Below are 22,599 nucleotides of genomic sequence, written 5' to 3'. Positions count from 1 at the left end.
GGCATTAAAATGCTGCTATTGTCTACAATCTATAATATTATACCTAACATTACTATACAAGATCTATACATAGGGAACTCTGAGCCTTTTTGAGCACAAAAACTAATAATAATAATGAATGTATAAAGGAAATCATCTCATGGGAGTCAAAATAATCTGGTGAAATTTTGTCACAGTGTAAATGAAACAATAACTCATCTCTTTTGGGATTATACCTTCTGTCAGATGTCCTGGGATGGCCTCAGTCTTCTTTTGAACCAAAAGCTAGACATCTAACTAAAATTCATAATTAAGTTTATATTGTTTGGTTTTATAATGAAGGGAAATCCTGATTTAAAACAACTATATATATACAACTATAACTATTAACATTAATTTAATCTACATACTAGCAAAATGTAATATCCAAAACACCTCTTTTTCTGTTATTTATTTTGTTAATGTTTACATTTGGTATTCTGCTCCAAAATGCAGTGTAAGAATGATGTGCTCTTAAATGAGATCATCTGTATTTCATAAGTGACTTTGAAGATCTTTCATCTTACCTCAACCCTGTTTCAAATAACACGACCACTTTATTTACGTGCTGACAGGGACGAAACATAATCGTAAAAGCCAGGTGAGTGTTTATTTTGTATAATTTCAAAGTGGCGTTAGCTCTTGTTTTCGACACTACGCCAAAGATAAAACACAGTTTACTGCACATGTGCGTTGCCTTGGTTCCATCACCATCCTCCTCAGCAAACTGGGCGTTTCTCAACGAGCCAACTGTCTGCTCGTGCTGTGCGAGTACGTTCGATTCATAATCCAAAGCAAACGCGCGGGTGGGGTTAACATCCTGTCTAAGCGTAAACCCTAACCCCGAGCGTTGCCAAATTCAAGAATGCAATACACAACAAAATGGAACACATGTAAAGTTTTTTTCTTAGAGTGTTTTTTCCCGACATACACAGTCAGTTACAGCTATACAGTATAAACTCCGCTCTTCCGGACCACACGACGTATGTAGCACATTAAATGACGCATAGAAGTAACACGCCTGGTAGCCAATGAAAATTCAAGGCGGGGTTTGTGCGATGGGATTACAACCAATAGTCTCGCTGTGACCATTTGAGTGACATACGCCGCAGCTGTAGTGGGGGAAGGGGTCGCTGAAGTTGACGGAACCGCCATCTTGAAAAGTGCCCTCTGATGATCTACCCTTTTCGCGCCTGTCAGAATCACTTTTAAACGCTTTGTTTTCCTCACCACAGTCCCGTGTGATCTCCGCGTTCGCTGTGTTTAAACCCGGGACTCATGGCGAGATAAGCCGCATGCTGGAGAGTCGCCGTTTACCGTTGTCTGTTGGTAAGTACACTTGCTAGTCCATACACTTGGGTTGGTGCTGAAGAGACGGTAAGCCAGCAGTCTTCTGGTGGCCGGCTAACGTTAGCTGGCTATACTTGGCCATCTTAACACTGCGCTGTCAGACACTGGTGGTGGTGGTGGTGAACCTCCAGTTAGGACGTAACGCTAACATTTAGCTTTAGCACATACCGTAAGGCCGTGTTGTTTTTTTTGGCCGGTCAAGTTTGCTGCCTGTTAACGCCAGCTTCAAGTGCCACCGATCATGTTTAACTCAACGACGCCTCTACTTTTTTCTTTAGTTTGTTCCGGATTTTAGGTGACCAGGTTAGCTTACAGTGGCTAATGATAGCTACTGACGCTAGCTTGTTGGCCTCAGCCGGTGTGTTGGTATTGCATTAGCGGTAAATGTCTTGGGCCCTGGTATGTAAAGGGGACTGACGTTTTGTTAATATGAGTTACTTGTTCTTTATTGCAGCTCGGTAGTTGATGTGATTATGGATTGTTTGCCCATGATCTGCCGAAGTGAAAGCATGCTTATATTACATTCTAACCAAACGCAAGCTGTGACTGTGATACGGCCGCTATGTGTTTTCACTGGTGTTGACTTTGCCGGCGATGGCTGGACATCTGGAAAATATTCAATAGGGCTGGACAGTGTGTCCATAAAGATTGACACAGATAATCAGATCAGTCGATGGTGATAATCATCAAATTAAATGTCGGATAACGAAATCCTGATTGTTGGTGCCAAGAAAACAATATAAATGTAGTTCTTAATTAAACACTTTTTTTTAAAATAAGAAGTATTTCACACATCTGAGGTAGAATAGTTAATGATGGATATGCATTTTACCATTAAGTGTGTTTGTATAAAGCTTAAACATAATAATGTATAGGTCTTGTCACGGTGTTTATAGTTATTGAATCATTGCCCAGCCCTAAGTGTAGCTAATGGTTAACTTGCAGTCACCACAGTTTTCTGGGTTAAGGTTGGGTCTTGAGCTGTGTAGCAACTGAAAAATAAGGAAAACTAGCGAAAACACTCAAGAGAGTAAACCTCCACCAATGTAGCGCAGTTTCCCGGAGTGTCAATACACTCTAACGGTGAACTTTATGCGGATCATTACACACAGCTCTTTCTTCACCTGGTCTTGCATACATGCATCCCCAGAGAATTCAATCAAAATGCATCTTCTCACAGCCTATAACCTCCTTGTAGTAGATGGTTGTGACTGATTAATTGATGTATGCAATAAAAAATGTAGCTTTCACTTCTCTTGTACATGTACATCTCTGTGTAGGCTCAGAGCTCAAACCAGTCAATTTTACATAGACTGACAGTTGCTGTCGAGATTATTTTGCATCTTGTGACTGTGGTCGGTGCTCACAGCCATCCAAACAGTAAACTTTGAGGCTAAGAATTTTTTTCCTCTTGGTTGTTGAAGTATTTTATGGCCTTTGACCTTTGATATGTCTGCCTTGTTTTAGTATGGCTGCTGTAATGGTTTCATCGTGATAACAGGATAAATATTATGACTTGAATTTAATTATCCAGAATCAATTGTTTTGTTAGTTAAAATAAACATTAAAATAGTCAGTTTCAAGCCACTGTGTACACAGTTCACTCAAGAGTAGCCAAACTTCAGTTTTTAAAGAAGCTTTTAGCCAGAAATCAGAATCATTTTTCACATCTGTCAAAAGGATAATACTTAACTCAGTTGTGATACAGTTTTATTGAGCATCAGATGTGAACAGACATTCCTATCATAGTCCTATCAACATCTCAGGAAGACTGCCCAGGTAGCGATTCAGTCATGTTGATCTTAACAGTGCCATAATGGAACTGGGTTTGGTAGCCAACCCTATTCCTATTCAAAATCTGACCAAAATGTTGACTGAAACAACCGTATTGTGATTTCAGCTCAGTTGAATAGCAAGTGATTAGTCAGAAAGAAAGTAAAACGCGTACATTTATATTGCTTGTGGGGTATTAAGTTGAATGACGTGCACAAAGGTGTGTCTGCTGAGGGAACGATCAACTTCACACTTATGTTATAACACTGGGAATTCACCACTTAAGAAAGTAACAAAGCCTTTTCTACAGTTGTGCCAGATTTAGTGGTAGGTGCTTTTTTTATTCCGCCCACCACTCTGTGATTTACAGGTATTTTATTGTGTTGACTTTTGTGCTCCGGTTGTTAAGATTCTGTATCCTATTAAACTACATTTAAGAATTATACAGTTGTTGGGGTCAGTGTTTTTTGTGCAACTGTGGTTCTAGTTGCTGACAAAGAGTCCAACATTTAACTGCACAGGGGACTGTACTCTACTGTAGAGAGAGGGAGACAATAAAATAAATGGTTCAGGGCATCAAATTTGATTTGCAGATTTTGTGTTTAAAGGCTTAACAAGCACATTAATGCCAGAAAAAGCTTGCAGGTGGAACTGTACAACAACTGTTGAAAGTTATCGTAGTAGTTAATATTTTATCTTTAGTTGCTATTATTGCCTTGCAATGATTAATAACATAAATTACACATAATTTCACTAGCACTTTGCCCATGTATGCATGAGCCTCATTAAACCTATTTGATGTTCTGCATTGTTAAGCATGTAACACTCCTTGTATTACCACGCCAGCAGGCTGGTCCCAAACAAGTGAGTGGGCCTTTTTTTGGGTTGAAATTGATCTGAATACAGCCTTTAGAAGCGATTTAATACTTCTCTGGGCCATACATTAAAGTTGTTATACATAATGTGCATGAGATTTAAGGCTTTAATAAAACAGCCTAGAATTTATTGAATGTTGAGAATAAAGACACTCTCGTACATGCTGAGAACTGAGATGTTAAGTTCTTTATCAAGTCCGGTACAGACTAGACTTTAGACAACAAATTGCTGATCTTAACATGTCTCTGTTTCTTGCTTCCAGGTGTGTGCTGTTAAACTGCTGTATGTGTGCCATTTGTCAGTCTGTCCCTCACAATTGTCTGCCTGCCTGTTCATCCGGCTAGCCTGGAATGGGCCACAACTCCCAAAGATTACAACACACCTCTTTTTAACCTGAGCTCCTCCGTCTGGACTCCCACATACTCCGGTAGGTTCTGCTCACCTCTAAAGGAGATCCCTTTGTTTATGTTAATTGCCGTGACAACTTCTGTCTTTACCTTTTCAGAGCCAAGATGTTTTGGAAGTTTGACCTCCACACCACATCCCATATTGACACGCTGCTAGAGAAGGAGGATGTAACACTGACTGAGGTAATGGATGAGGATGATGTCCTGCAGGAGTGCAAGGCCCAGAACCACAAACTGGTTGACTTCCTGCTGAGACCGCAGTGTATGGAGGACCTGGTTACCTACATCACACAGGAACCAAATACTGATGTCGAAGAAAAAGTTAAATACAAGTAAGAGAAGATGGTTTAAAGAGGAATATGGATCTAATTTGTTTACACATTTGCAGATGATATTTTTCAGTCTCATTTTTCTCCTTTTTATTTCTAAAAAAAAAAAAAAAGCCCATTATTTACACAGAAACGTAAGATTTAATAGTCATCATATATCTCCCAAAAGACAAACTCGATGCATGAGTGATTGTGTTACTCTGAGTGAATTAAGAATGAAATTAAGAGTGATTTTTTTTTTTTTTTTTTTTTTTTTTTGTAGTTGTAATGAATTGATGCACAACTGGCATACTAAGTGACTTACTAACTCTTGGTTTGTAAAGCTTTGTTTTAAGCATCATTCAAAAAACAGGCCCTGTCCAGTCCAGGCCTTTATATTGATACTAGTGGCAGTCACCCTCAGGGTTGCAGACTCCACTGTGATCGTTCTTACTTTTGAGAAAATATTAAATCTGCTGCAAGGTCTTTTTATGTGGATTAGGGGCGGTTGTGGTCTAAATACATTAATCTGGTTCCTCTTTCCAAAATGCAAGTAAAATTCATGTTTCCTGCATTGATTTGGTTCCTATCCTTTCACTGCTTTGGCATGGTTATACCCGTGTGACAGCTCGATTGCACACAGTAAACGCCTGTTGTATTTGTAATAATGGTTAGATATGAAATGCCTATATCTCAGGCATCGATATTAGGCATATCAATATACATTATAGGCGTCGATATCTGCTGTCATTAACCATTAGTTAAATATTTTTTGATAAACTTGTGAGCCTGAAATTTAAAAAGAATATGCCGCTCTTCCCCTCTAACTCTGTGTTTGAAAAGTCAGTTTTAAAGAGGAGTTCTGGTATTTTGTTTTCTGTGATCCATGTTTACAAATACAGGTTTGTAAGTGAATGGTAGTTTTTGGATTGAGGAAGCAAAGGCATGTTTTCAGTGGCTTGGTGCAATTGGGACCAGCCACAAAAAGTCCTGTGTTTTTGTGAGTACTATTCTTCTATACACCCACAATTACAAATGTATCACAGATTGAAAAGTACCAGATTTCCCCTTTTTAAGTAATTTCCATATAAATAAAAGAAGATTAAGAGGAGCCATGGCTGCTCTGTCTAATAGACCTGGTGTATAAATCTTATTTGACATGTTTACCCACTGTCTTTATGATCAACCAAATCATCTACATATATTTGACTTGCTTGACTTTTTCCACAGTTCAGTACAATAACCAGCATATTGAGAAAACATCTAAGTTACAGCTTTTGTTTTCCAGGTATCCCAACATATCATGTGAGCTGCTTACATCAGATGTGGGCCAAATAAATGACAGACTGGGAGAAGATGAGAAACTGCTGATGAAACTTTATGGCTTCCTCCAGAATGAGCCACCCCTCAACCCTCTCCTGGCCAGTTTCTTTTCCAAGGTGTTGTCCATTCTTATAGGACGCAAGCCTGAACAGGTAAGTCTGAAAGAATGGGGTAATTAGTACACTGCAGTGTGATGCAAGTTGTCGTCATAAATTATTTTTCTGCAATCACTGATTTGTTTTAGTCTTTTCCATTTGGACTTAATAATTGAGACTTCAGTTGAAAAGGCTTTTTGTGATGTAATAGATTCAAGGTTTGCATGTTTGCTTTGTGTTTGTAGATAGTGGATTTTTTACGAAAGCAGGAGGACTTTGTAGACTTGATGATCAAACACATTGGGACATCTGCCATCATGGACCTGCTGCTCCGAATGCTCACCTGCATTGAACCACAACAGCTCAGACAGGATGTTCTTTCTGTGAGTAGTAGTGGGACTGCAGTTTTATACTAGTGCTAAATTACCTCTCCGATCTGTTAACTTGAAATGTATAAGTTGGACATCACACTCCAAAAACCTGGCCAACAACCATTTTGCTCATTGTGATTTGGCTCAGTATAGTCTTATTTACGCAGTACAAACGACGTAAGCTGTCTTACACCGACACGTCAATGCAAAGTCTTTCTACTAGAACAAGCTTTACAGGTCTTGAGCCTCTATCAGTCATTGCATCTGACTTCAATATATCCACCCTAGTATGTTTGTTTCTAAATGCATCTATACAGAATTTTCAGTCACACCATAACAGATTTAAAGTTTACCTACAATGCCTTAGCTGCAGCGGATCGTCAGGTAGATAATTAGAATGACAAACCAGTTATTCGTTGCTACATTGAAAGTGATCATGAATACATGTGAAGTTTGAAAGGTTTGTTTTCTGCCATTGTATCTGAATATTCTGTGCCATCCTGACTGTTTACTTTCTTCTGTTAGTGGCTGAATGAGGAGAAGGTGATTCAGAGACTGGTGGACATGGTACAGCCCTCTCAAGATGAAGATGTAAGATTCATGTTCTGGATATTGTGGAGTCAGGAAGATAGTATTTATCTGAAAACATGAATACATATGAAAAATAGTTATTGGAGAAGCTACATGCCCACTGCTTCCCAAGGTTTGGTTCTCTTAAATTACAAGAAAAATCAGCATCAAGATGAACAGTTATTTTAGCATTCTTGTGGAATTTGTTTAGAGCATTAAATATACTAGACTTAAAATAAGTTGAACGCAAGACCATGAATTTATCATGCCTCTGTCCTTGTTTTGTTTCTCATTGTACAGAGACACTCCAACGCCTCCCAGTCGCTGTGTGAGATCATCAGACTGAGCAGGGATCAGATGTTTCAGGTCCAGGGCTGTTCAGAGCCTGATCCCCTTCTGGCCACACTTGAAAAGTATGTAGTTTATACCACAAAACATTGAAAGTTGCAGTTAATTTATCTGATGTTTTTGAATGTGACCTACCCTTTAAACCCTTACTATGTTATTGGTAATATGATATTGTCTAGATTTTGAATGCTGCACCTGAGTGTTAAGGCTACTGGTCTGACTTTGAGTCTGTTTTCTCGTCTCTTTGTTGTCCTCAGGCAGGAGACGGTGGAGCAGCTGCTGTCGAATATCTTTGACAAGGAAAAGAACGAGTCTGCAATTGTCAGTGTAATCCAGATCCTGCTGACACTGTTTGAGACGAGGAGACCAGCGTACGTCATATTCTCTTTTGCCAATCTTGATATTTTATTTTGACAAAAGCTTTACTGTAGGTAATGAGATTGTTAAAGAAGATGAAATGCCTTCAGTTGAGTTTGTTTTTTGCTTTTGTTACATTTTTATTAACACCAAGTATATATTTTGTTTAGCTTTGTAATTGTTCTTATTTACTATGGCAATTGTGTTTTCATTTTAAAATGGCATTTTTATAGTCTTAACACCAGACTGCATCTCAATCTCATCTGGCAACGACACCAAAACGCCCTCCTTGCCAGATGTGTCTGCAGAGTGAAATCAAATTGCTGGCAGACTTGGCTGGGTTCACCCAGGCTCACATTTCTGAGAAAAAATTAAATGCGTCCAGACAAGTGTTTCGGCTTCATATAAGAAGTTATCTTCATTCTTATAAACATAACAGGAATTTTAGATTACCTGACCGTTCAGATGTACTAGGCATACGTGGGCAGATAAAATAGAGGTATGTTCAAACATAAACCGGGCTTGAAAAACCCTGGGTAATATGGACAGCAGATTTAAACGCAGCAGAGATTATGCTTTTTTTTAAAACCAAAGATTACTGAAAGTGATGGAAAAGAACGAGTCTGGTTTGTACCTAAAAACAGACATTTCTGAGTCATATTTCTCATAATTCCACCAGAACAAGGAGTTATGGATGAGTTGACACATCAAGAATTATTGCATACAAACATACTGTGTTCACATCAGTAAATTATAGTGAAATCAGCCTCATCACTGCAAATGTTTACATCACTTGAGGTACAACATCAGAGGTTTGCGTTCCATGTTTTAGGTTTGAAGGCCATATGGATTGCCCCCCTGGGATGTCCCACCCGTCATTTTCAGTCAACCATAGCATCCTAGAGGCTGTGAGACCCCGACTGAAAGATTTTCACCAGCTGCTACTGGAACCCCCAAAGGTAAGAACTACATTGATTGCATTAAGCAGTCTAATTATTATGTCACCATCAATTGTCGGCTGTTTCTAGTTTTCCTTGAATGAGTATGTTAAAAGCAGGAGTGTTCTCCCTGAAAATGAAAGTGATAAATATTTTAAGAAACATCAGCTGAGGATGGTCACAGATACTATGAGTGCGTGTTTTCTACGTGGCTCTATAAATACTCAATGTAGTCATTATTATGCATTATTACACTGAACCATGCGTATTCTCCACCAACAGAAGAATATGATGAAAACAACGTGGGGGGTGCTGGACCCTCCAGTTGGCAACACCAGACTCAATGTGGTCAGACTGGTGGCCAGTCTGTTGCAGAGCAACACACACAGCATCAACACAGAACTCATTAACCTCAACACACTGGGAGTCATTTTAGTGAGTACCATCTGGATGTTTTGATGCTTTCGTTCCACTCTTGTGAGTGTTAACTCTGTCGGACTGTCTGAAGTCTTTTAAACGTCTGAACAGCAAAATCGTTTAGACAATATAAATAATGCATCTCCTTTTTGTTCAACAGGACATGTATTTCAAATACATCTGGAACAACTTCCTCCACATTCAGGTGGAGATCTGCACAGCCATGATTCTGGCTATGCCCCCTGCCCCGACTGAAATTCAAACGGACACAGAGCAAGAACATGCAAGGGAGAGCATCCTCATCAAACATGTAAGACGACACGAGAAAGAGAACTACAGTCTTCTTATGGTTTTATTTTGTGGGATTTTTACCAAATAGTGTTAAACAAACAATGCCAAGTAGACTTTACATGGTCAAATACTCAAATGATGCCCTTACTGTACATGAAAGTTCTCACTTTTGTAGGTAATCTGGTACATGTTTGCACTATTTGTTTATTGTGTTGTATGTTAAGTGATTATCATATTAATTTTCCTTTACTTTTTCTCCACCAGCTTTTTCAAAAGTGCCAGTTTATACAAAGAATCATTGATGCGTGGAGTTCCAATGAGAAAGAACAGTGAGTATTTTGAATAAATGATTAGTTTAGATTGCAGAATACATTTTATATCCTCTGGCATTAATAGTCCAAAAGTGAAAATTAGTCTTGACGCAAACTAACGCATTTGTTTGTGTTTTTAGGGCAGAAGGTGGTCGACGACGAGGCTACATGGGGCACCTCACCAGAATAGCCAACTCTATAGTTCATAACTGTGACAAAGGCCCAAATGGGCCACAGATACAACAGCTCAGTTCAGGTAAGATGAATTAATATTCATGTGCACAATTCTTGTTTCAGTAGGAGCTGAGAAGTCCAATGTATGAAGTGTAAAACAAAATAAGCTTTTGGCACCTGTACAGTTTATGTCCTGCAAACTGTGTGTTGTGTGTCTGACGCAGAGCTCCCAGCAGAGGACAGGGACAAATGGGAGTCTTTTATTTCTGTGCAACTGGCTGACACAAACAAGAGAAACACTGTTGACCTGGTGAGAAACCCCATTCATTTCCACACTGATGTCAAGCTTTAGTTTCACTGCACATGCTGTGAATGCAGCAGAGTTGTTTAGATAGTAAGTGGTCCTAAATTCATTCTTGACTCTTTAGCAGTACATCAGCAGAACAGAGGCATTGAGGTGCAGTATTAAACCAATTCGAGTGGCTCTAATACTGTGAGCTCTTAATCATTCAAACCTTTAATTTACTCAGAAGTCACATTTAGATCAAAGTGACACTAAGACGAGCTGTCTCAGCATCAAGTATAAGGCAGCAATCATTGTCTATCAGTTAATTGAGACCGCTACAGCTATTGGCAACTACTTCCTCTATTCTACATTTAAAGTCATTCAGAAGGACAAGGGCCACACGTTTGAGTTTATTCTGAAGATCATTCCAGTACCATGGGCCATGAAAGCACAGGCCTAATTTGCCTATTTGTGTTCTGAAAGGAGACACTTAAAATTGAAGCTGATTGTGATCACATGGGTCACTTAATTTCTGGACTTCTGGAGTAAATTAATCCAATCAGGTGACAGATCACAAAAAAAGAGGTGGTCCTCTCTGCTTGTTGGGTTGGGCTGTTTCTGTGATTTAATGCCACTACTCACCAAATTTGTGCATCCACAGTCACTGTAGTTACACAGATGAAATTTAAGAAAATTGGCTTTCAGTATTAAATTTTACTTGCAGAAAAACATGCCCCCCTCCTCAAACTGAAATATTGTCCTTCCTCCAGAAGTGCCGAGTTACGGATAACAACATCCATTTTATTTTATTACACCTTTTATGGACGACCAGTTCAGTAGAGTACTTTGGAATTGACTTTAAAGCAGTGTATAGACTTTGCTCATTATGTCCCTTTTTAATGCTCAACCCTCTTCCTTAGGTAAACACACACCACATCCATTCTTCCAGTGATGATGAGGTGGACTTTAAAGATGGTGGCTTTCACCAGGACTCCTCCCTGCAACAAGTAAGAGCCCCCCCCCCCCACACACACATGTGTTTTTGGTTTTTTTACACCACGCAGACCCATAGCCACACAGACTGAACTGATATTAAAAAAGGTCTTCATTTGGCATTCCTAAAGAGCAGTTTCTTTGTTTTTGCCATGTGCGCTATTCTGTACATGCAATTATACAATTATCAGAAGTGAATTCTCTAAACAGTGTAAATTGACAGCATTTGTTTAGCAGTGGTTTTGATTGACTTTAGTTGGACTTGAATACTTAGAGATAATGGCTTTGGTTTTATGGTCTTGCAAGTTCTTAGATTTCTTCCTTGCCTGTTTGAGTATTCATCAAATTTGTGGTGCTGCCAATCCTGGTAATTTTGTCTTTTCTGTTTTTAGTGTAATAAGCACATTGTCCTCTGTGATTTGTTTGTGTAACGTTATGTTTTACAGATACTTAGATTTGACGCAATTTAGATTTTCTTACTAGTTGGCCAAATACAATGCCAAATGATGAGACATTATTGAAGACTCTGAAGTATCTGTGCACTTGGGTTGGTGCTATAAAAGTGTCAAAGTTCAGTCAGTACCTTGTTCTACTAGACCACAACTTCCTTAACCTAAATCACAAAGTGTCAGTGTTTTCGCTGTGGCTGCAACAGTCAAGTCAAGTGACATTAAGGTAATGACGCATCCTGTAAAGATGGGAAGTCATTCAGGGGCTCTTACAAATCTATGATCTATCTTATTTAGTCACTGAACTCCTTGGTAACACTGATGCTTTTTTATATAGTCTTTGTTATTGTTTAATTGCATGTATGCAACGTATATCCCCAAAGGCTGAAAGTTAAATTAGTTTTCAATTCTTGTCATGTTGTACTTTGTGGCTATGGATCCTGCACAGTATCACCTCTAAACATCTCTACACCCTATTAAATTAACTACTAATGTTATTTAGAAGTGACTGTGACTTTAATAAGTTGACTTTTTACTCCAAGTATTATTAATGTGTAGTGGAATTTGACTGTAAATGCATGTTTGTGCCTTTTTTTTTTTTTCATGTTCTACATACTGTGTATTTACAACTCAGCGTTTATATTTGTATCTGTACTGCAAGTAATGACCAGCTTTGTGTAGAGCCAAGACTATATCATTATCGTTGGTCTTGGGTTTTGCCAGGCCTTTTCTGATTATCAGATGCAACAAATGACGTCCAATTTTATTGAGCAGTTCGGCTTCAATGATGAAGAGTTTGCTGATCAGGACGATGTTGTGGAGTGAGTACTCATCCTGCATGATTACGCTTTCCAAGTATGACTGAAAGGGGCAGGGCACTTGCAACATAAAAAAGCTAGATAGGCAGGTTTAGTGATTCACAATTTAAAAAAAAAAATAAAACAAATCTAGGTCTCCTTTCTCTTCCCCATTATTAAAGCATGTCACAACATGAGTGTTGTTGGGGATTCCATTCTGGTTAAAATCACAATCTGAATGGCCACTAGATGTCATGCAGCTGTTATGATATGAGCTATGAACTATCTAGCTTTTATGGTTTTGTGTGCTGCCCCTTTTATTTTACCTTAAGACAAGCAGGTTTTGGGGTTTAATCATTTTTCAATTGATTTCAATTTTGTGCCTTTTTCTGATCAAATGGCTAGTGCGGGGGTGAAGCTTTTTTTCCTTTGGTATAAATTTGGGGATTGGCACTATCAGATGATGGAGTTCTCTAATTTTGTTGCCTATTGGGTAGATGGTAATATAACTGTTGTGTTCATATACACACAGGTTTTGATCATTTGCTTATTCTTCATCCTTTCACTTGTTTCTCATTGGAAAGACTACAGCTGTTGTAGTTACTTTTTACCTTTTAATGAGAATTATATATGGATTTAATGGAAGGCTTAATGAAGTCTCAGCTTTTTGGTCCATCTCCGCAACCAAATTTGTAAGGAAGGGGATAAGTACTAGCCCGGGTAAGTTGATTATGAATCATATACCCTCCAATCTTGTTCATCATAAAGTCGGCAAGTAATTGACCTTTTATTCATATTGTCAAGTCTCGGATGTAAGACTTTGGTTAACCCTTTTTAAAAACAAAATGGCCATGCTGTCACAAAGTATGGTGATTGTTCAGCCCTACAATTCTAGCTCACTGGCTGCGGACAATTCTGTCAAAGCAGGAATACTTCCCAGTCTTAATGCTGAGCTAAAAGCATACTATTAATCGTTGATTAATGCTGTGTGGCTTTAGACTAGGGCTGTCACTTTTCTTCAAAATGGAAGTTCGAAACAGATTTATAATGACCCATAATTTGTTTGAATTAATTCGACGCTCCCATCCACCCCCGCTTGCCACCACCATCACCGCTCCCGCAATACTCCCCCAATGTCACAGTTTTCTTTATTTTATGAACAATTTTAATAATTGTTACATTAATAGTGCTGCTAGTGTTGGAGTATTAACGAGACACAACAGTCAGCCAGAGTAGGATGAAATTAACACTCTGCTCTGAGCACTCTGACTTTCCGTTAAAAGGCTTGACTTCTGTTTGTTTGATGGAAACACAAGTCAGTCAGCTTGATTAGGATCAAGTTTGGCTCTTTGAGCCCCCACCGTTGTTTGAATACAAGTATTTATAAGTCAATTTACTGCAGTTACCGAAGCGGTGGGCACTATACAGTATATCTGCAGAGAGAGAGCCGTGTCTCCTCCATGTAGTAGTAGTAGTAGTAGGAGTAGGCTTGCAAGTTGTCCTCACTGCTGCACTCTGCAGCTGACACCGTCATTTGATCCAGTAGTAAACCAATACATGCACCCTGCATATAACTTTAAATCCCACGTACGCAATAAATTAAAATGCTCAACAAAAAGTGACAGCCCTACTGTAGATTGAGTGCCAGTGAGTAGTATCCCATAAGCAAGGAAGATTGAAATGTGGTTTTGCCTTTCTTGTACATACAGTATATCCTATATCTTATTTGCTTTTCTTTGTTTGACCCATTTACAACTCAAAACAAAGCATGTAACAAACAAACATGTACTCCAGCACTCTCCATGTTACCATGAACCTGGCATGGGCAGGAACGTGTTCAATGTCACTGCAGTATTGAACATGATGTATTGAAGCTGTGTGCTTGAGTCTGTCTGCTTGTGTGTAGCCATGTACTGAATGTGGATGCCTAATGACCCTAACTAAACTAAACTTTGTTCTCTTTAACATTGCAGTATTCCCTTTGATAGAATATCAGACATCAATTTTTCTCTGAATACAAATGAAAGTGTAAGTACTTTGATTATTAATCTTGAATTAGCAGAGCAGAAAGTGATATTGTCATGAAACAAATTAGAATGTGTTGTTTGAAGTAGCATGTCTTGTACTTCCTTATACCATTGTTAACATTAGTTTAGAAACAGAAGTGAGATGATAAATTCAATATCCATTTGAAGCAAGGCGCAATACAAGTTTATTTCCATTGAAATGGCTCTGTGCAGCTGTTGTGCTGTGTTTAGAGAGGCACACATGTTTGTCTGCTTCACAGCTAGGTGATCCTAACTTAGTTTGTATGTGCAAGGAAAAGTAGTTTAGACCTTTAATGAAGAACATCGCTCTTTTGTTTGTGTTTCCACAGGCAAACATAGCCTTGTTTGAGGCACGCTGTAAAGAGAAAATCCAGCAGTTTGAAGATGCTGGATCCGATGAGGAAGATATCTGGGATGAAAAAGATGTCACTTTCGCACCAGAGGCACAGAGACGCCCCAGGTCAGCTGAACAAACTCGTAGATAATGATTGTTTGTTTTTATATCGTGGTGTACAGGTATGGAATTTTATGCTGTTTGTGTTCGCAAAATAAGATAAACTAAAATTCTCTTGTGACTTCTCTATGGTCACCATTCCTCTCCTTTTAAAAATGTGTCTGTACAAACAAACTCATGTCAAAAAGACCTTAATCTTTTCTTTCTCTCTCAGGAGTTCAGGCAGCACAGACAGTGAAGAGAGCACAGATTCAGAGGAGGAGGATGGGAAGAGAGATCCATTTGAGGCTGCCAACCCCAGCACCGATGACAGAATGGAAGTTGACACAGGTTGGTGTACATCTTAATGCAAGGATGAAACAAAAATAATTGGATGCAAGTGGTAATTGTTTAGCCAGTTTGAATCTTTGTGTGGACCTGAATTTGGATTCAGAATAAACCAATGTCCAGAGAGATCACAAGAGTTTATCTGTTGTGATGGCTTGTGATTGTGAAGATCTCACTTCCTCTATGTCATTTCGAATAGGTGATTCTTTGTTAATCAGTGTTAATACTGTGGTGATGGCTACAGAAAAACCAATATACTATGGGTCCTAACTGTCAAACTACAGTAAGTCAGAGTAGGTGATTTCTTCCTGTCCAATGAACAGATTGCATTCCAAAGAATGTGGCCGCATGTGCCCAGTCCTCCAGTGAATGTGGCCACAGTGATTAATTCTGAGAAAACATTTAGGAAACATTTAAGTTTGTTTATGCCAGAACACTTGTGGGCCTAAAAGTAGGCCATTTATTTTTAATCAAATTTCATATTAAACTTGAACTATATATTCACTGTTCATGCTTTATTTTCAGGACCAGTGTGGACAGCCAACTTTGATGACGTCCCCATGGACACAGGTACATCCACAGCTCCAGCCTCTAGCCCCAGCGACCCTGCTGCGTCCTCGCCTTTGTCCTCCCCCCCCTCCTCCTCCACAACAGAGGCCCTTCCTGATGCATCATGGAGCACCTCGCCTTCAGCCAACTCTGAAACAGGATGGGCAGATTTCTCCAACTTCACACCTGTTAGGTGGGGCTTCTGGAAGTTGTAGCAGAACACTGTAGGAGTTTACCTGTCAATCTGAAAGAGTTTGATAAATCAGAATTGCTATTTTTCAGCCCAAAAGACCCACTGAGGTGCAACTCTCCTGTTGCTATGGAAACCAGCATAGAAACAATGGACCCACTGGGGGTCAATGCACCCATGCAGCCTGAAGGTGAGTTGTGTACATCAATTTGTGTGTCACTTGTGAGCACCCATGTGATCTTAACTTTCATGTGAATTTGACTTTTCAACATTTCTGTGATTCTACTTCATCATTTAGCTGCTGAATGTAAATAACCCCTAATCACATTAGTTTGTGATTATGCCTCTGTTGTGGTAGCTGTGAGTTCACCGCTGAAATAACTTTAAACGACTTGACCGGAGCCTGATTTGACCCCCTTTGTCGCCTTTCTTAGCAGAGTGTGATGGCTGGTTGGGAAACAATGTGGCCTCTTCTTGTACCACCTCACCTAAAGACTGTGGGAAATCCAAAGTGGAGGAAGAAACTGTGTGCTGTGAGCAGCGCAGCATCACAGAGACGGTCATCAATGGCTCCATGAAAGAAACAGTCAGCCTCACTGTTGATGCCAAGACCGAGACTGCCGTCTTCAAGAGGTTTGCCAAACACACCCACACAAAAAAACGTACACAGTAGTGCTTAGTGATTGAATGTCAATCAAGCAGGTTTAAAGAACCCAGTCCAGGTATTCTGATCCAGGATGGAAACTTGTCAGGATGTGTCTCATTTGTGTTGTCACATGTTTATTACGAGTGCCCTAATGCTATGACTTGGTCACAGTTCATGTAGTTAAAAAGCCAAGATGGGAGATGAGTCCTAGACTCATCGAACACATTTAGGCTTAATCCATATTCTCCATAATCTATTTTGTTAAAGTAAAAAAAACAGATCAATTCTGCTCCAGATGCTCAAATGTTTTCAGAGCCTCAAACACATAGTTTAAAAATGCTGCTGGCTCTGTTTTTTTTTCAAATCTCCAGGGCTGTGTTTTTGTATGGACTGTAAAAAACTGAGGCTGTAGCCTCTTGTTCAGGCAGCTGGGTTGTTTGTCTGATATGCTTTTGTCCAACCAAATTCTCATTGTTCAGACGATGGTGTTGTCACAATGAGAAAGATGTTTCCAGGGTTAAGCTGTTTTCTCTGTAGTGACCGACTCCCTGTGAGAACATGGGGAAAAATCTGTCTAGACAAGAGTTTTAGTTGTATACTGGAAATAATATTTGTTCATACTTGAAGCCGAAAACACTAATCACAACCTTATAAGTCCTGGTGTAATAGGGTTGCAGATTGTTTATGCTACAATCAAAAATACTACAGCCACCTTTCAGTCCTACAAGGCGGGACTGTTTCCTGCTTGAGTGTCTTCATAATGAAATGCTTGCCTAACCTAAATCAACTTTTAAATTTGGTCGTCCTTGTCTTTCTGTCACCATGTTGATGCTGCAATATTATTGTCTGTCTGTGTGTAAATAACTGTCTGAACTGAGCGACACTTACAACCTGAGCTTCCCCTCTCTCTCTTGCTGTGCGTTGTGGGTGTGGTCTTCTTCAGAGTGTTGAAATCTTATCGGTATGTACAGCCAATTAGAGATCAGCCTGCAGCCGTGATGTAGTCTTGTTGTCACGTCAACCACCAACTTTTCTTTCCCAGTTTCAATCTTCTTTGGTTTCAGCTCCTTGTTTGTTTACTTCATTATCTCCATTCTGCATGTGTTTCTACAAAAGGTGTTGTCCAAGTGCAGTTTTTCAGTTTATTCAGTTTCCAGATGACTTTTATCACAGTACGCAAAACCCAGTGTAAAATAAATAATTGTTTAAAATGTCACAACTTGTCTGCCTTTAGCCCTCAGCCATGGTCTTCATCTTAAAATCATGGATTAGATTGAGTTGCTGTGCTGAAGATGCATATTGAAAGGTATAACTGGTGGAGAATTTCTGTCATGCAGGACTGGATATTGGTTTTGGCGCAGCTTATTTAATTCATGTATGTGTCAGCTCTTTCGACAGAGGGCATGTCTTCGAATTTAAAACGGAGTTCTAAAAGAATTCCGTTTGTTTTTTGGAAACATCGATTGTTCTGTGGTCTTTTTGTCCACGCACGAACTGCCTGTTAGCTCACTAAAAATCTTTCGTTAGCCTCTTTAAATCTCTGATCGACATGGCTTTACATTAAAAGTAAGTGCTCTTATACTGTATATTATAACATCAAATGTTTATTTTGCTTATGGGAATGTCAATTTTATTTAAATATTAAATTATTAGGCTTTGGCTACATGAACAAATGCCTAGACCTTCTCTTAATAACTTTAAATATGTTATCTTTAAACCAGTGCAGTTTTGTGTTACTTGGCTAACATGTGCCAAAACTAATGCTATGGATTTGTGTAAAACTTGTGTCCACCAGTGTTTTAGGTGTCTGATCTTTATCTACGGTGGCTGAAATTAGGTATTATTCATTTAAGATCTCTGTGTTAACTTTGATAGTAAAAGGATTAGCAGCGAACTATTTAATATCTGTGAATTTCAAGTTGGATTTAGACTCTTTTTGTAAGCATTAAGGGGGTAGATTCATTTTTTTTGGTCTCTTTGCAATAAGACTACTTTTTAATCTAAAATGATATTGCTTTTTTTAATTATTAAAAAAAAATTATGGTTGACAAATTTAACCATAAGAGAGGTTTGTAATTGGTCACATTTTTCAGGAGAGCTTTCACTGAGTAATTGGCATTGTTGGATTGTATTTGGGTGTTTCTGGGTGTTTTGCTTTGATTGAGGCCTCATCAAGATCATTGGTGGTTCTCTGAGACAAAGCAAGACTGACGGCTGGCACAATCTATTTTGGTCTAATCAGTTGATTTTGTAGGCCTGCCTGCAGTTTGCTGGCTCTGTAGCTACAAGTCAAAAGAGTTATTTATAGCTCAATGACCAAAACAGTTGACTTTCTCCATTTGCTGTACATTTTGATGCTTCTCCTACATACTGTTCAGTTAGCCCATTTCAACACCTCCATCCTCTGTTTTACTGTGTGCTCTATCAGTCAGTTCAGCATGCATCACTCTTCACATCTCACGGTGTTCTGTGTGTTTCTGTGGGGCAAAGATTTTGGTATAAAATGCCTGTCATATTAATGTATATGTGTGTGTTTTTGTGTGTGTGCGTGTGTGTGTGTGTGTGTACGTCTGTATGTGTTCCAGTGATGAAGAGAAGAATGCTTCTTCAGAGAAATACTCCGTAGCGGAGTGTGTGGAGCAGGAGCGAACAGGCATCAACAGCTCGGCCGCAGCCTGCTGTCCCAAATCGGGGTCAGAGACGACACATTGCACCATCACACTTAGCAGATGAAAAAAAAAGCATGCACACCTGTGCACTGATGAATGTTCTGTGGTTACTTTTTGTAAGTGCTGTAGATTTTGAAGTCGGAAGAATCAACAAGAGTTGGATAAATTTGAATTGAATTGAAAATTAAAACATCTCTGAATTTTGTGAGTTGAGATGAAGTGAAACAGGAGATAAATGTTAATATGTTTCCAGGCTGAGATTGGAGTGAACACTGTTGTTTCCCTCTTGTAAGCAGTGAGAAGTGTCGGTCCGCTGTGGAGCTTCCCAATGGTCCTCTAGAAGAAATGTCAGCCATAGAAGAGGCCAAGTAAGTCAAACTGCCTCAGTGAAACTATGTGAGCTTGTTTTTTGTTGTTTTCGAGAGCTTGGTTGGTTCATATTTGGTACGTTTACACGCACAATTTTAATCGAGCTAAGGCTGAAGTCCAACTAAGAGTCGGAGTATACATGTGGAGGAGAAAATCAATTCATTGGCTGTGTATCTCTCTATAAAGTAGTACTTTACTACTTACTTACTTACTACTTGACTGCTGTGGTTCTGTATGTTTTGTACCTGCTGTTCATGTTAATTGTGATACAAATTAGATCGAGCATAGCTCTTGTGGTTGCCATGTTGCCAGAATAAAGATGCCGCCGCAGTTTACGTTATGGCTTAGTCTGACTAAGCGTATACATGCTGTAGTAATAGGACTATTGTGTTTACGTGACATTAAGAAAACTATTTTTTGTCTAAAATAGGACTTTTAAAATGCATATTAACATGCTGACTGATACTGCTGCAATAATATTGTGCAAAAAAATACTGTAAACATTTGTACATGATACTGGTTACAGGTAGATGAATGGATGCCAATCAACACTTAAATAATGTGCTTTTGGTTTTGTTATTCTCCAAGATAACTTGCAACATAATAACCCTAAACTAAAATAGTACAACGTTATTATACCTTTTATTTCTTTCTGATAGCCAAAAATGTCAATCTATGTGCATTTTCTTGCAGACTGGACCAGAGTGCCGTGTCCTCAGAGCCAGTGGTGAATGGGCCGGCATGAGGGTCGTCTAATGCCAGACAAAGGCCAGCCTGTTCTGCCATGCAGAGCCCTGCTCCTGGTTAGCCAGCAGAGGTCACTGCTCAGAGCTGTACCAATCACATGCCCCCCCCCCCCACCCCACCCCCCACCAGGACCAGCAATACTCCCATTGGCTCATCACTGACAGTCAGACAGACAGGTGTACAGACACGGGATGAACTGAAAAGCAAAATGAGATGTACTCAAATGGATACTAGTTTTTTTTTCCTGCATCTGTTTATATACTATTGTTCTTATGAGGTGATGTGCGACTGATATCTTGCCACTCAAAATTAAATAGTAATGTTGCTATAGTTAAAGAAATGATTGTATGAATAAAATATTTTATAAAAAGAAAAATGTATACAGACACATAAGATGAATTACCACAGAAGTGGGAATAGCTGATTGGTGACCCAGCCAACCACTAAGCTGTTGTTTACTAGCTGGATCTGATATCCTCACTCTTAAACAGCAGCTCTGTCAAGAATTCTCACCCTTCATTGGTCTGTCTCTGAGCAAAGCTGCTCCTTCAAATTGAAACACGTTTTAACGGAGAAGAGAAAAAAAAGAAAAGGTTTTATTTTGTTGCAGGTATTCTTTGTAAATTTTCTCACCTGTATTCTTCTGCATTGACGAGCTTTTTTGGTATATATATTTTTTATTTATTAAGGAAGAAAAATGATGGTTATGTTTTGTCACTTCAGAGCCATACCAACATACACTCTCCTCTTCTAGCGAGATGTATTGATGCTAACTGGGTTCCTACCTCGCAGCTAGAAGGCTCAGCAGGAGAGATGCAGTTTGTTAATGTCAGCACAGCTTGACACTCAGAGTTGTAAAAGCATTATGAGCTTGTTGTTTCAGAACCACACTCGTCTCTCTGGCCCTGCACAACTTATTTTTTTTAATCCTGTGATTTTTTTTTTTTTTTTTTTTTAAACCAATGGCTTTACTTCGAGGAGCTTTCTTTTGTATTAAGTTCACATTTAGCTCGTTTTGTTTCAGGCTAAATGTGTATCTAGACACTGCAGAACTGTCATTTTTAACCGGTGATGGCATTTTGGGGAAATTTGTGGACATAACAAAATTCAGACGAGAACTTGAAATAATTAAGGCCAATTCATAGTTTTGATATCCGCTTAGGTCCGTGTGACGTAAATGGTGTCGTCCACCTGTGTGTTTGCATCACTACACCCAGGCGTCCATGTGCAGTCCAGAAATTTTGTAATAATTGAATATGGAAGACGAGGACCGTATTTTTAGGCGTAAACATGTAACCAGAATATGTGTGCAACTCTCTGCAGACACGCAATGCAGAAAGTATGTAGAGACCTGTGTTTAGGTTTATGGGGGAGAATTAATTTCTGAAGGCAACTGTTAGAAATTGTAGATCTGAAAAATATTGTTTACTCTTCATTCATGTTCCGACTGTTCTGTTGGCAAATCAGACTTGTCAATGCGGAGCAAAGAATTTGAGCCTGGCTCATTGTTTACGTCACACAAACACTGTTTACTCATTGGTTAAAATGGAGAGTTTACACTCCGTAAATACGCTGTGCAGTGTTTTGGTGTTAATTCTATTTTCCAACAACCAGTGATACGCCCACCCTCGTGTCCTGCAGTGATGGTTAGTTCTCAAAGTCAAAGAAAATAATCTTTGAGAGTGTTTGTCAGTCTGAATGCACCATTGTTCCACCGCGATCTCCTAACAACACCTTCTTCAGGCATTGGATTTACTTTGAAATTTAAAAAAAAAGAAAGTTTTGAACTTAAAATACTTTGTCGTGTTTGGACATGTTCTAGTTGCCTCTGTACATTACAGCCTTTGGGGTTCCGTTTAGTCTCCTGTCCTCTCCTGAGAGAAGTGTCTGGCGTTTGAGATGCTAGATGCTCAACCTTTTTTTTCCCCCCCTCTTCAAATTATAAATAAATGACCAACTTTTGCACTGGGCCGTTTTTTAACCCTACTTGGTAAAAGGAACCAGAGCTGACTTTGAAATCTGTTGCAGCATCACTGCTGAACATCTGTCCACACAAGCCTATTAAAGGCCAGTCGCCAACACATCTGCCTGCATCCTCCTTTGTTTTCATAGCAACCTTTCTGTCTCCATGCGACACCATAACACGAG

The 22,599-nt window shown here is 39.2% G+C and overlaps 1 protein-coding gene across 9 annotated transcripts; it reads left to right on the top strand.

The window, feature by feature from the left end:
- Positions 1 to 1,127: 1,127 nt before the first annotated feature.
- Positions 1,128 to 22,532, top strand: ppp6r3 (protein phosphatase 6, regulatory subunit 3). Of its 9 annotated transcripts, none has more exons than XM_058644327.1 (26): positions 1,128 to 1,347; positions 4,280 to 4,444; positions 4,523 to 4,756; positions 6,021 to 6,207; positions 6,396 to 6,533; positions 7,047 to 7,112; positions 7,392 to 7,504; positions 7,697 to 7,810; positions 8,629 to 8,755; positions 9,017 to 9,169; positions 9,312 to 9,461; positions 9,707 to 9,771; positions 9,894 to 10,009; positions 10,152 to 10,237; positions 11,134 to 11,220; positions 12,430 to 12,476; positions 14,426 to 14,480; positions 14,830 to 14,960; positions 15,169 to 15,284; positions 15,807 to 16,023; positions 16,113 to 16,210; positions 16,455 to 16,653; positions 17,610 to 17,627; positions 19,252 to 19,359; positions 19,629 to 19,703; positions 20,398 to 22,532. In XM_058644327.1, the coding sequence occupies exons 3-26, from the start codon at positions 4,530 to 4,532 to the stop codon at positions 20,447 to 20,449; spliced, it is 2,745 nt and encodes a 914-aa protein (XP_058500310.1). In that variant the 5' UTR covers positions 1,128 to 1,347; positions 4,280 to 4,444; positions 4,523 to 4,529; the 3' UTR covers positions 20,450 to 22,532. The 9 variants fall into 9 exon arrangements, with proteins under 9 accessions (XP_058500310.1, XP_058500305.1, XP_058500303.1 ...); XM_058644322.1 differs by having other exon boundaries at positions 12,379 to 12,476; positions 16,458 to 16,653; positions 19,632 to 19,703; XM_058644320.1 differs by having other exon boundaries at positions 12,379 to 12,476; positions 16,458 to 16,653.
- The last annotated feature ends 67 nt before the right edge of the window (positions 22,533 to 22,599 follow it).

Source organism: Solea solea, chromosome 12, assembly GCF_958295425.1.
Source record: "Solea solea chromosome 12, fSolSol10.1, whole genome shotgun sequence".
In the NCBI taxonomy this organism is placed as follows: domain Eukaryota; kingdom Metazoa; phylum Chordata; class Actinopteri; order Pleuronectiformes; family Soleidae; genus Solea; species Solea solea.
This window is presented reverse-complemented; position numbering and strand designations above follow the sequence as displayed.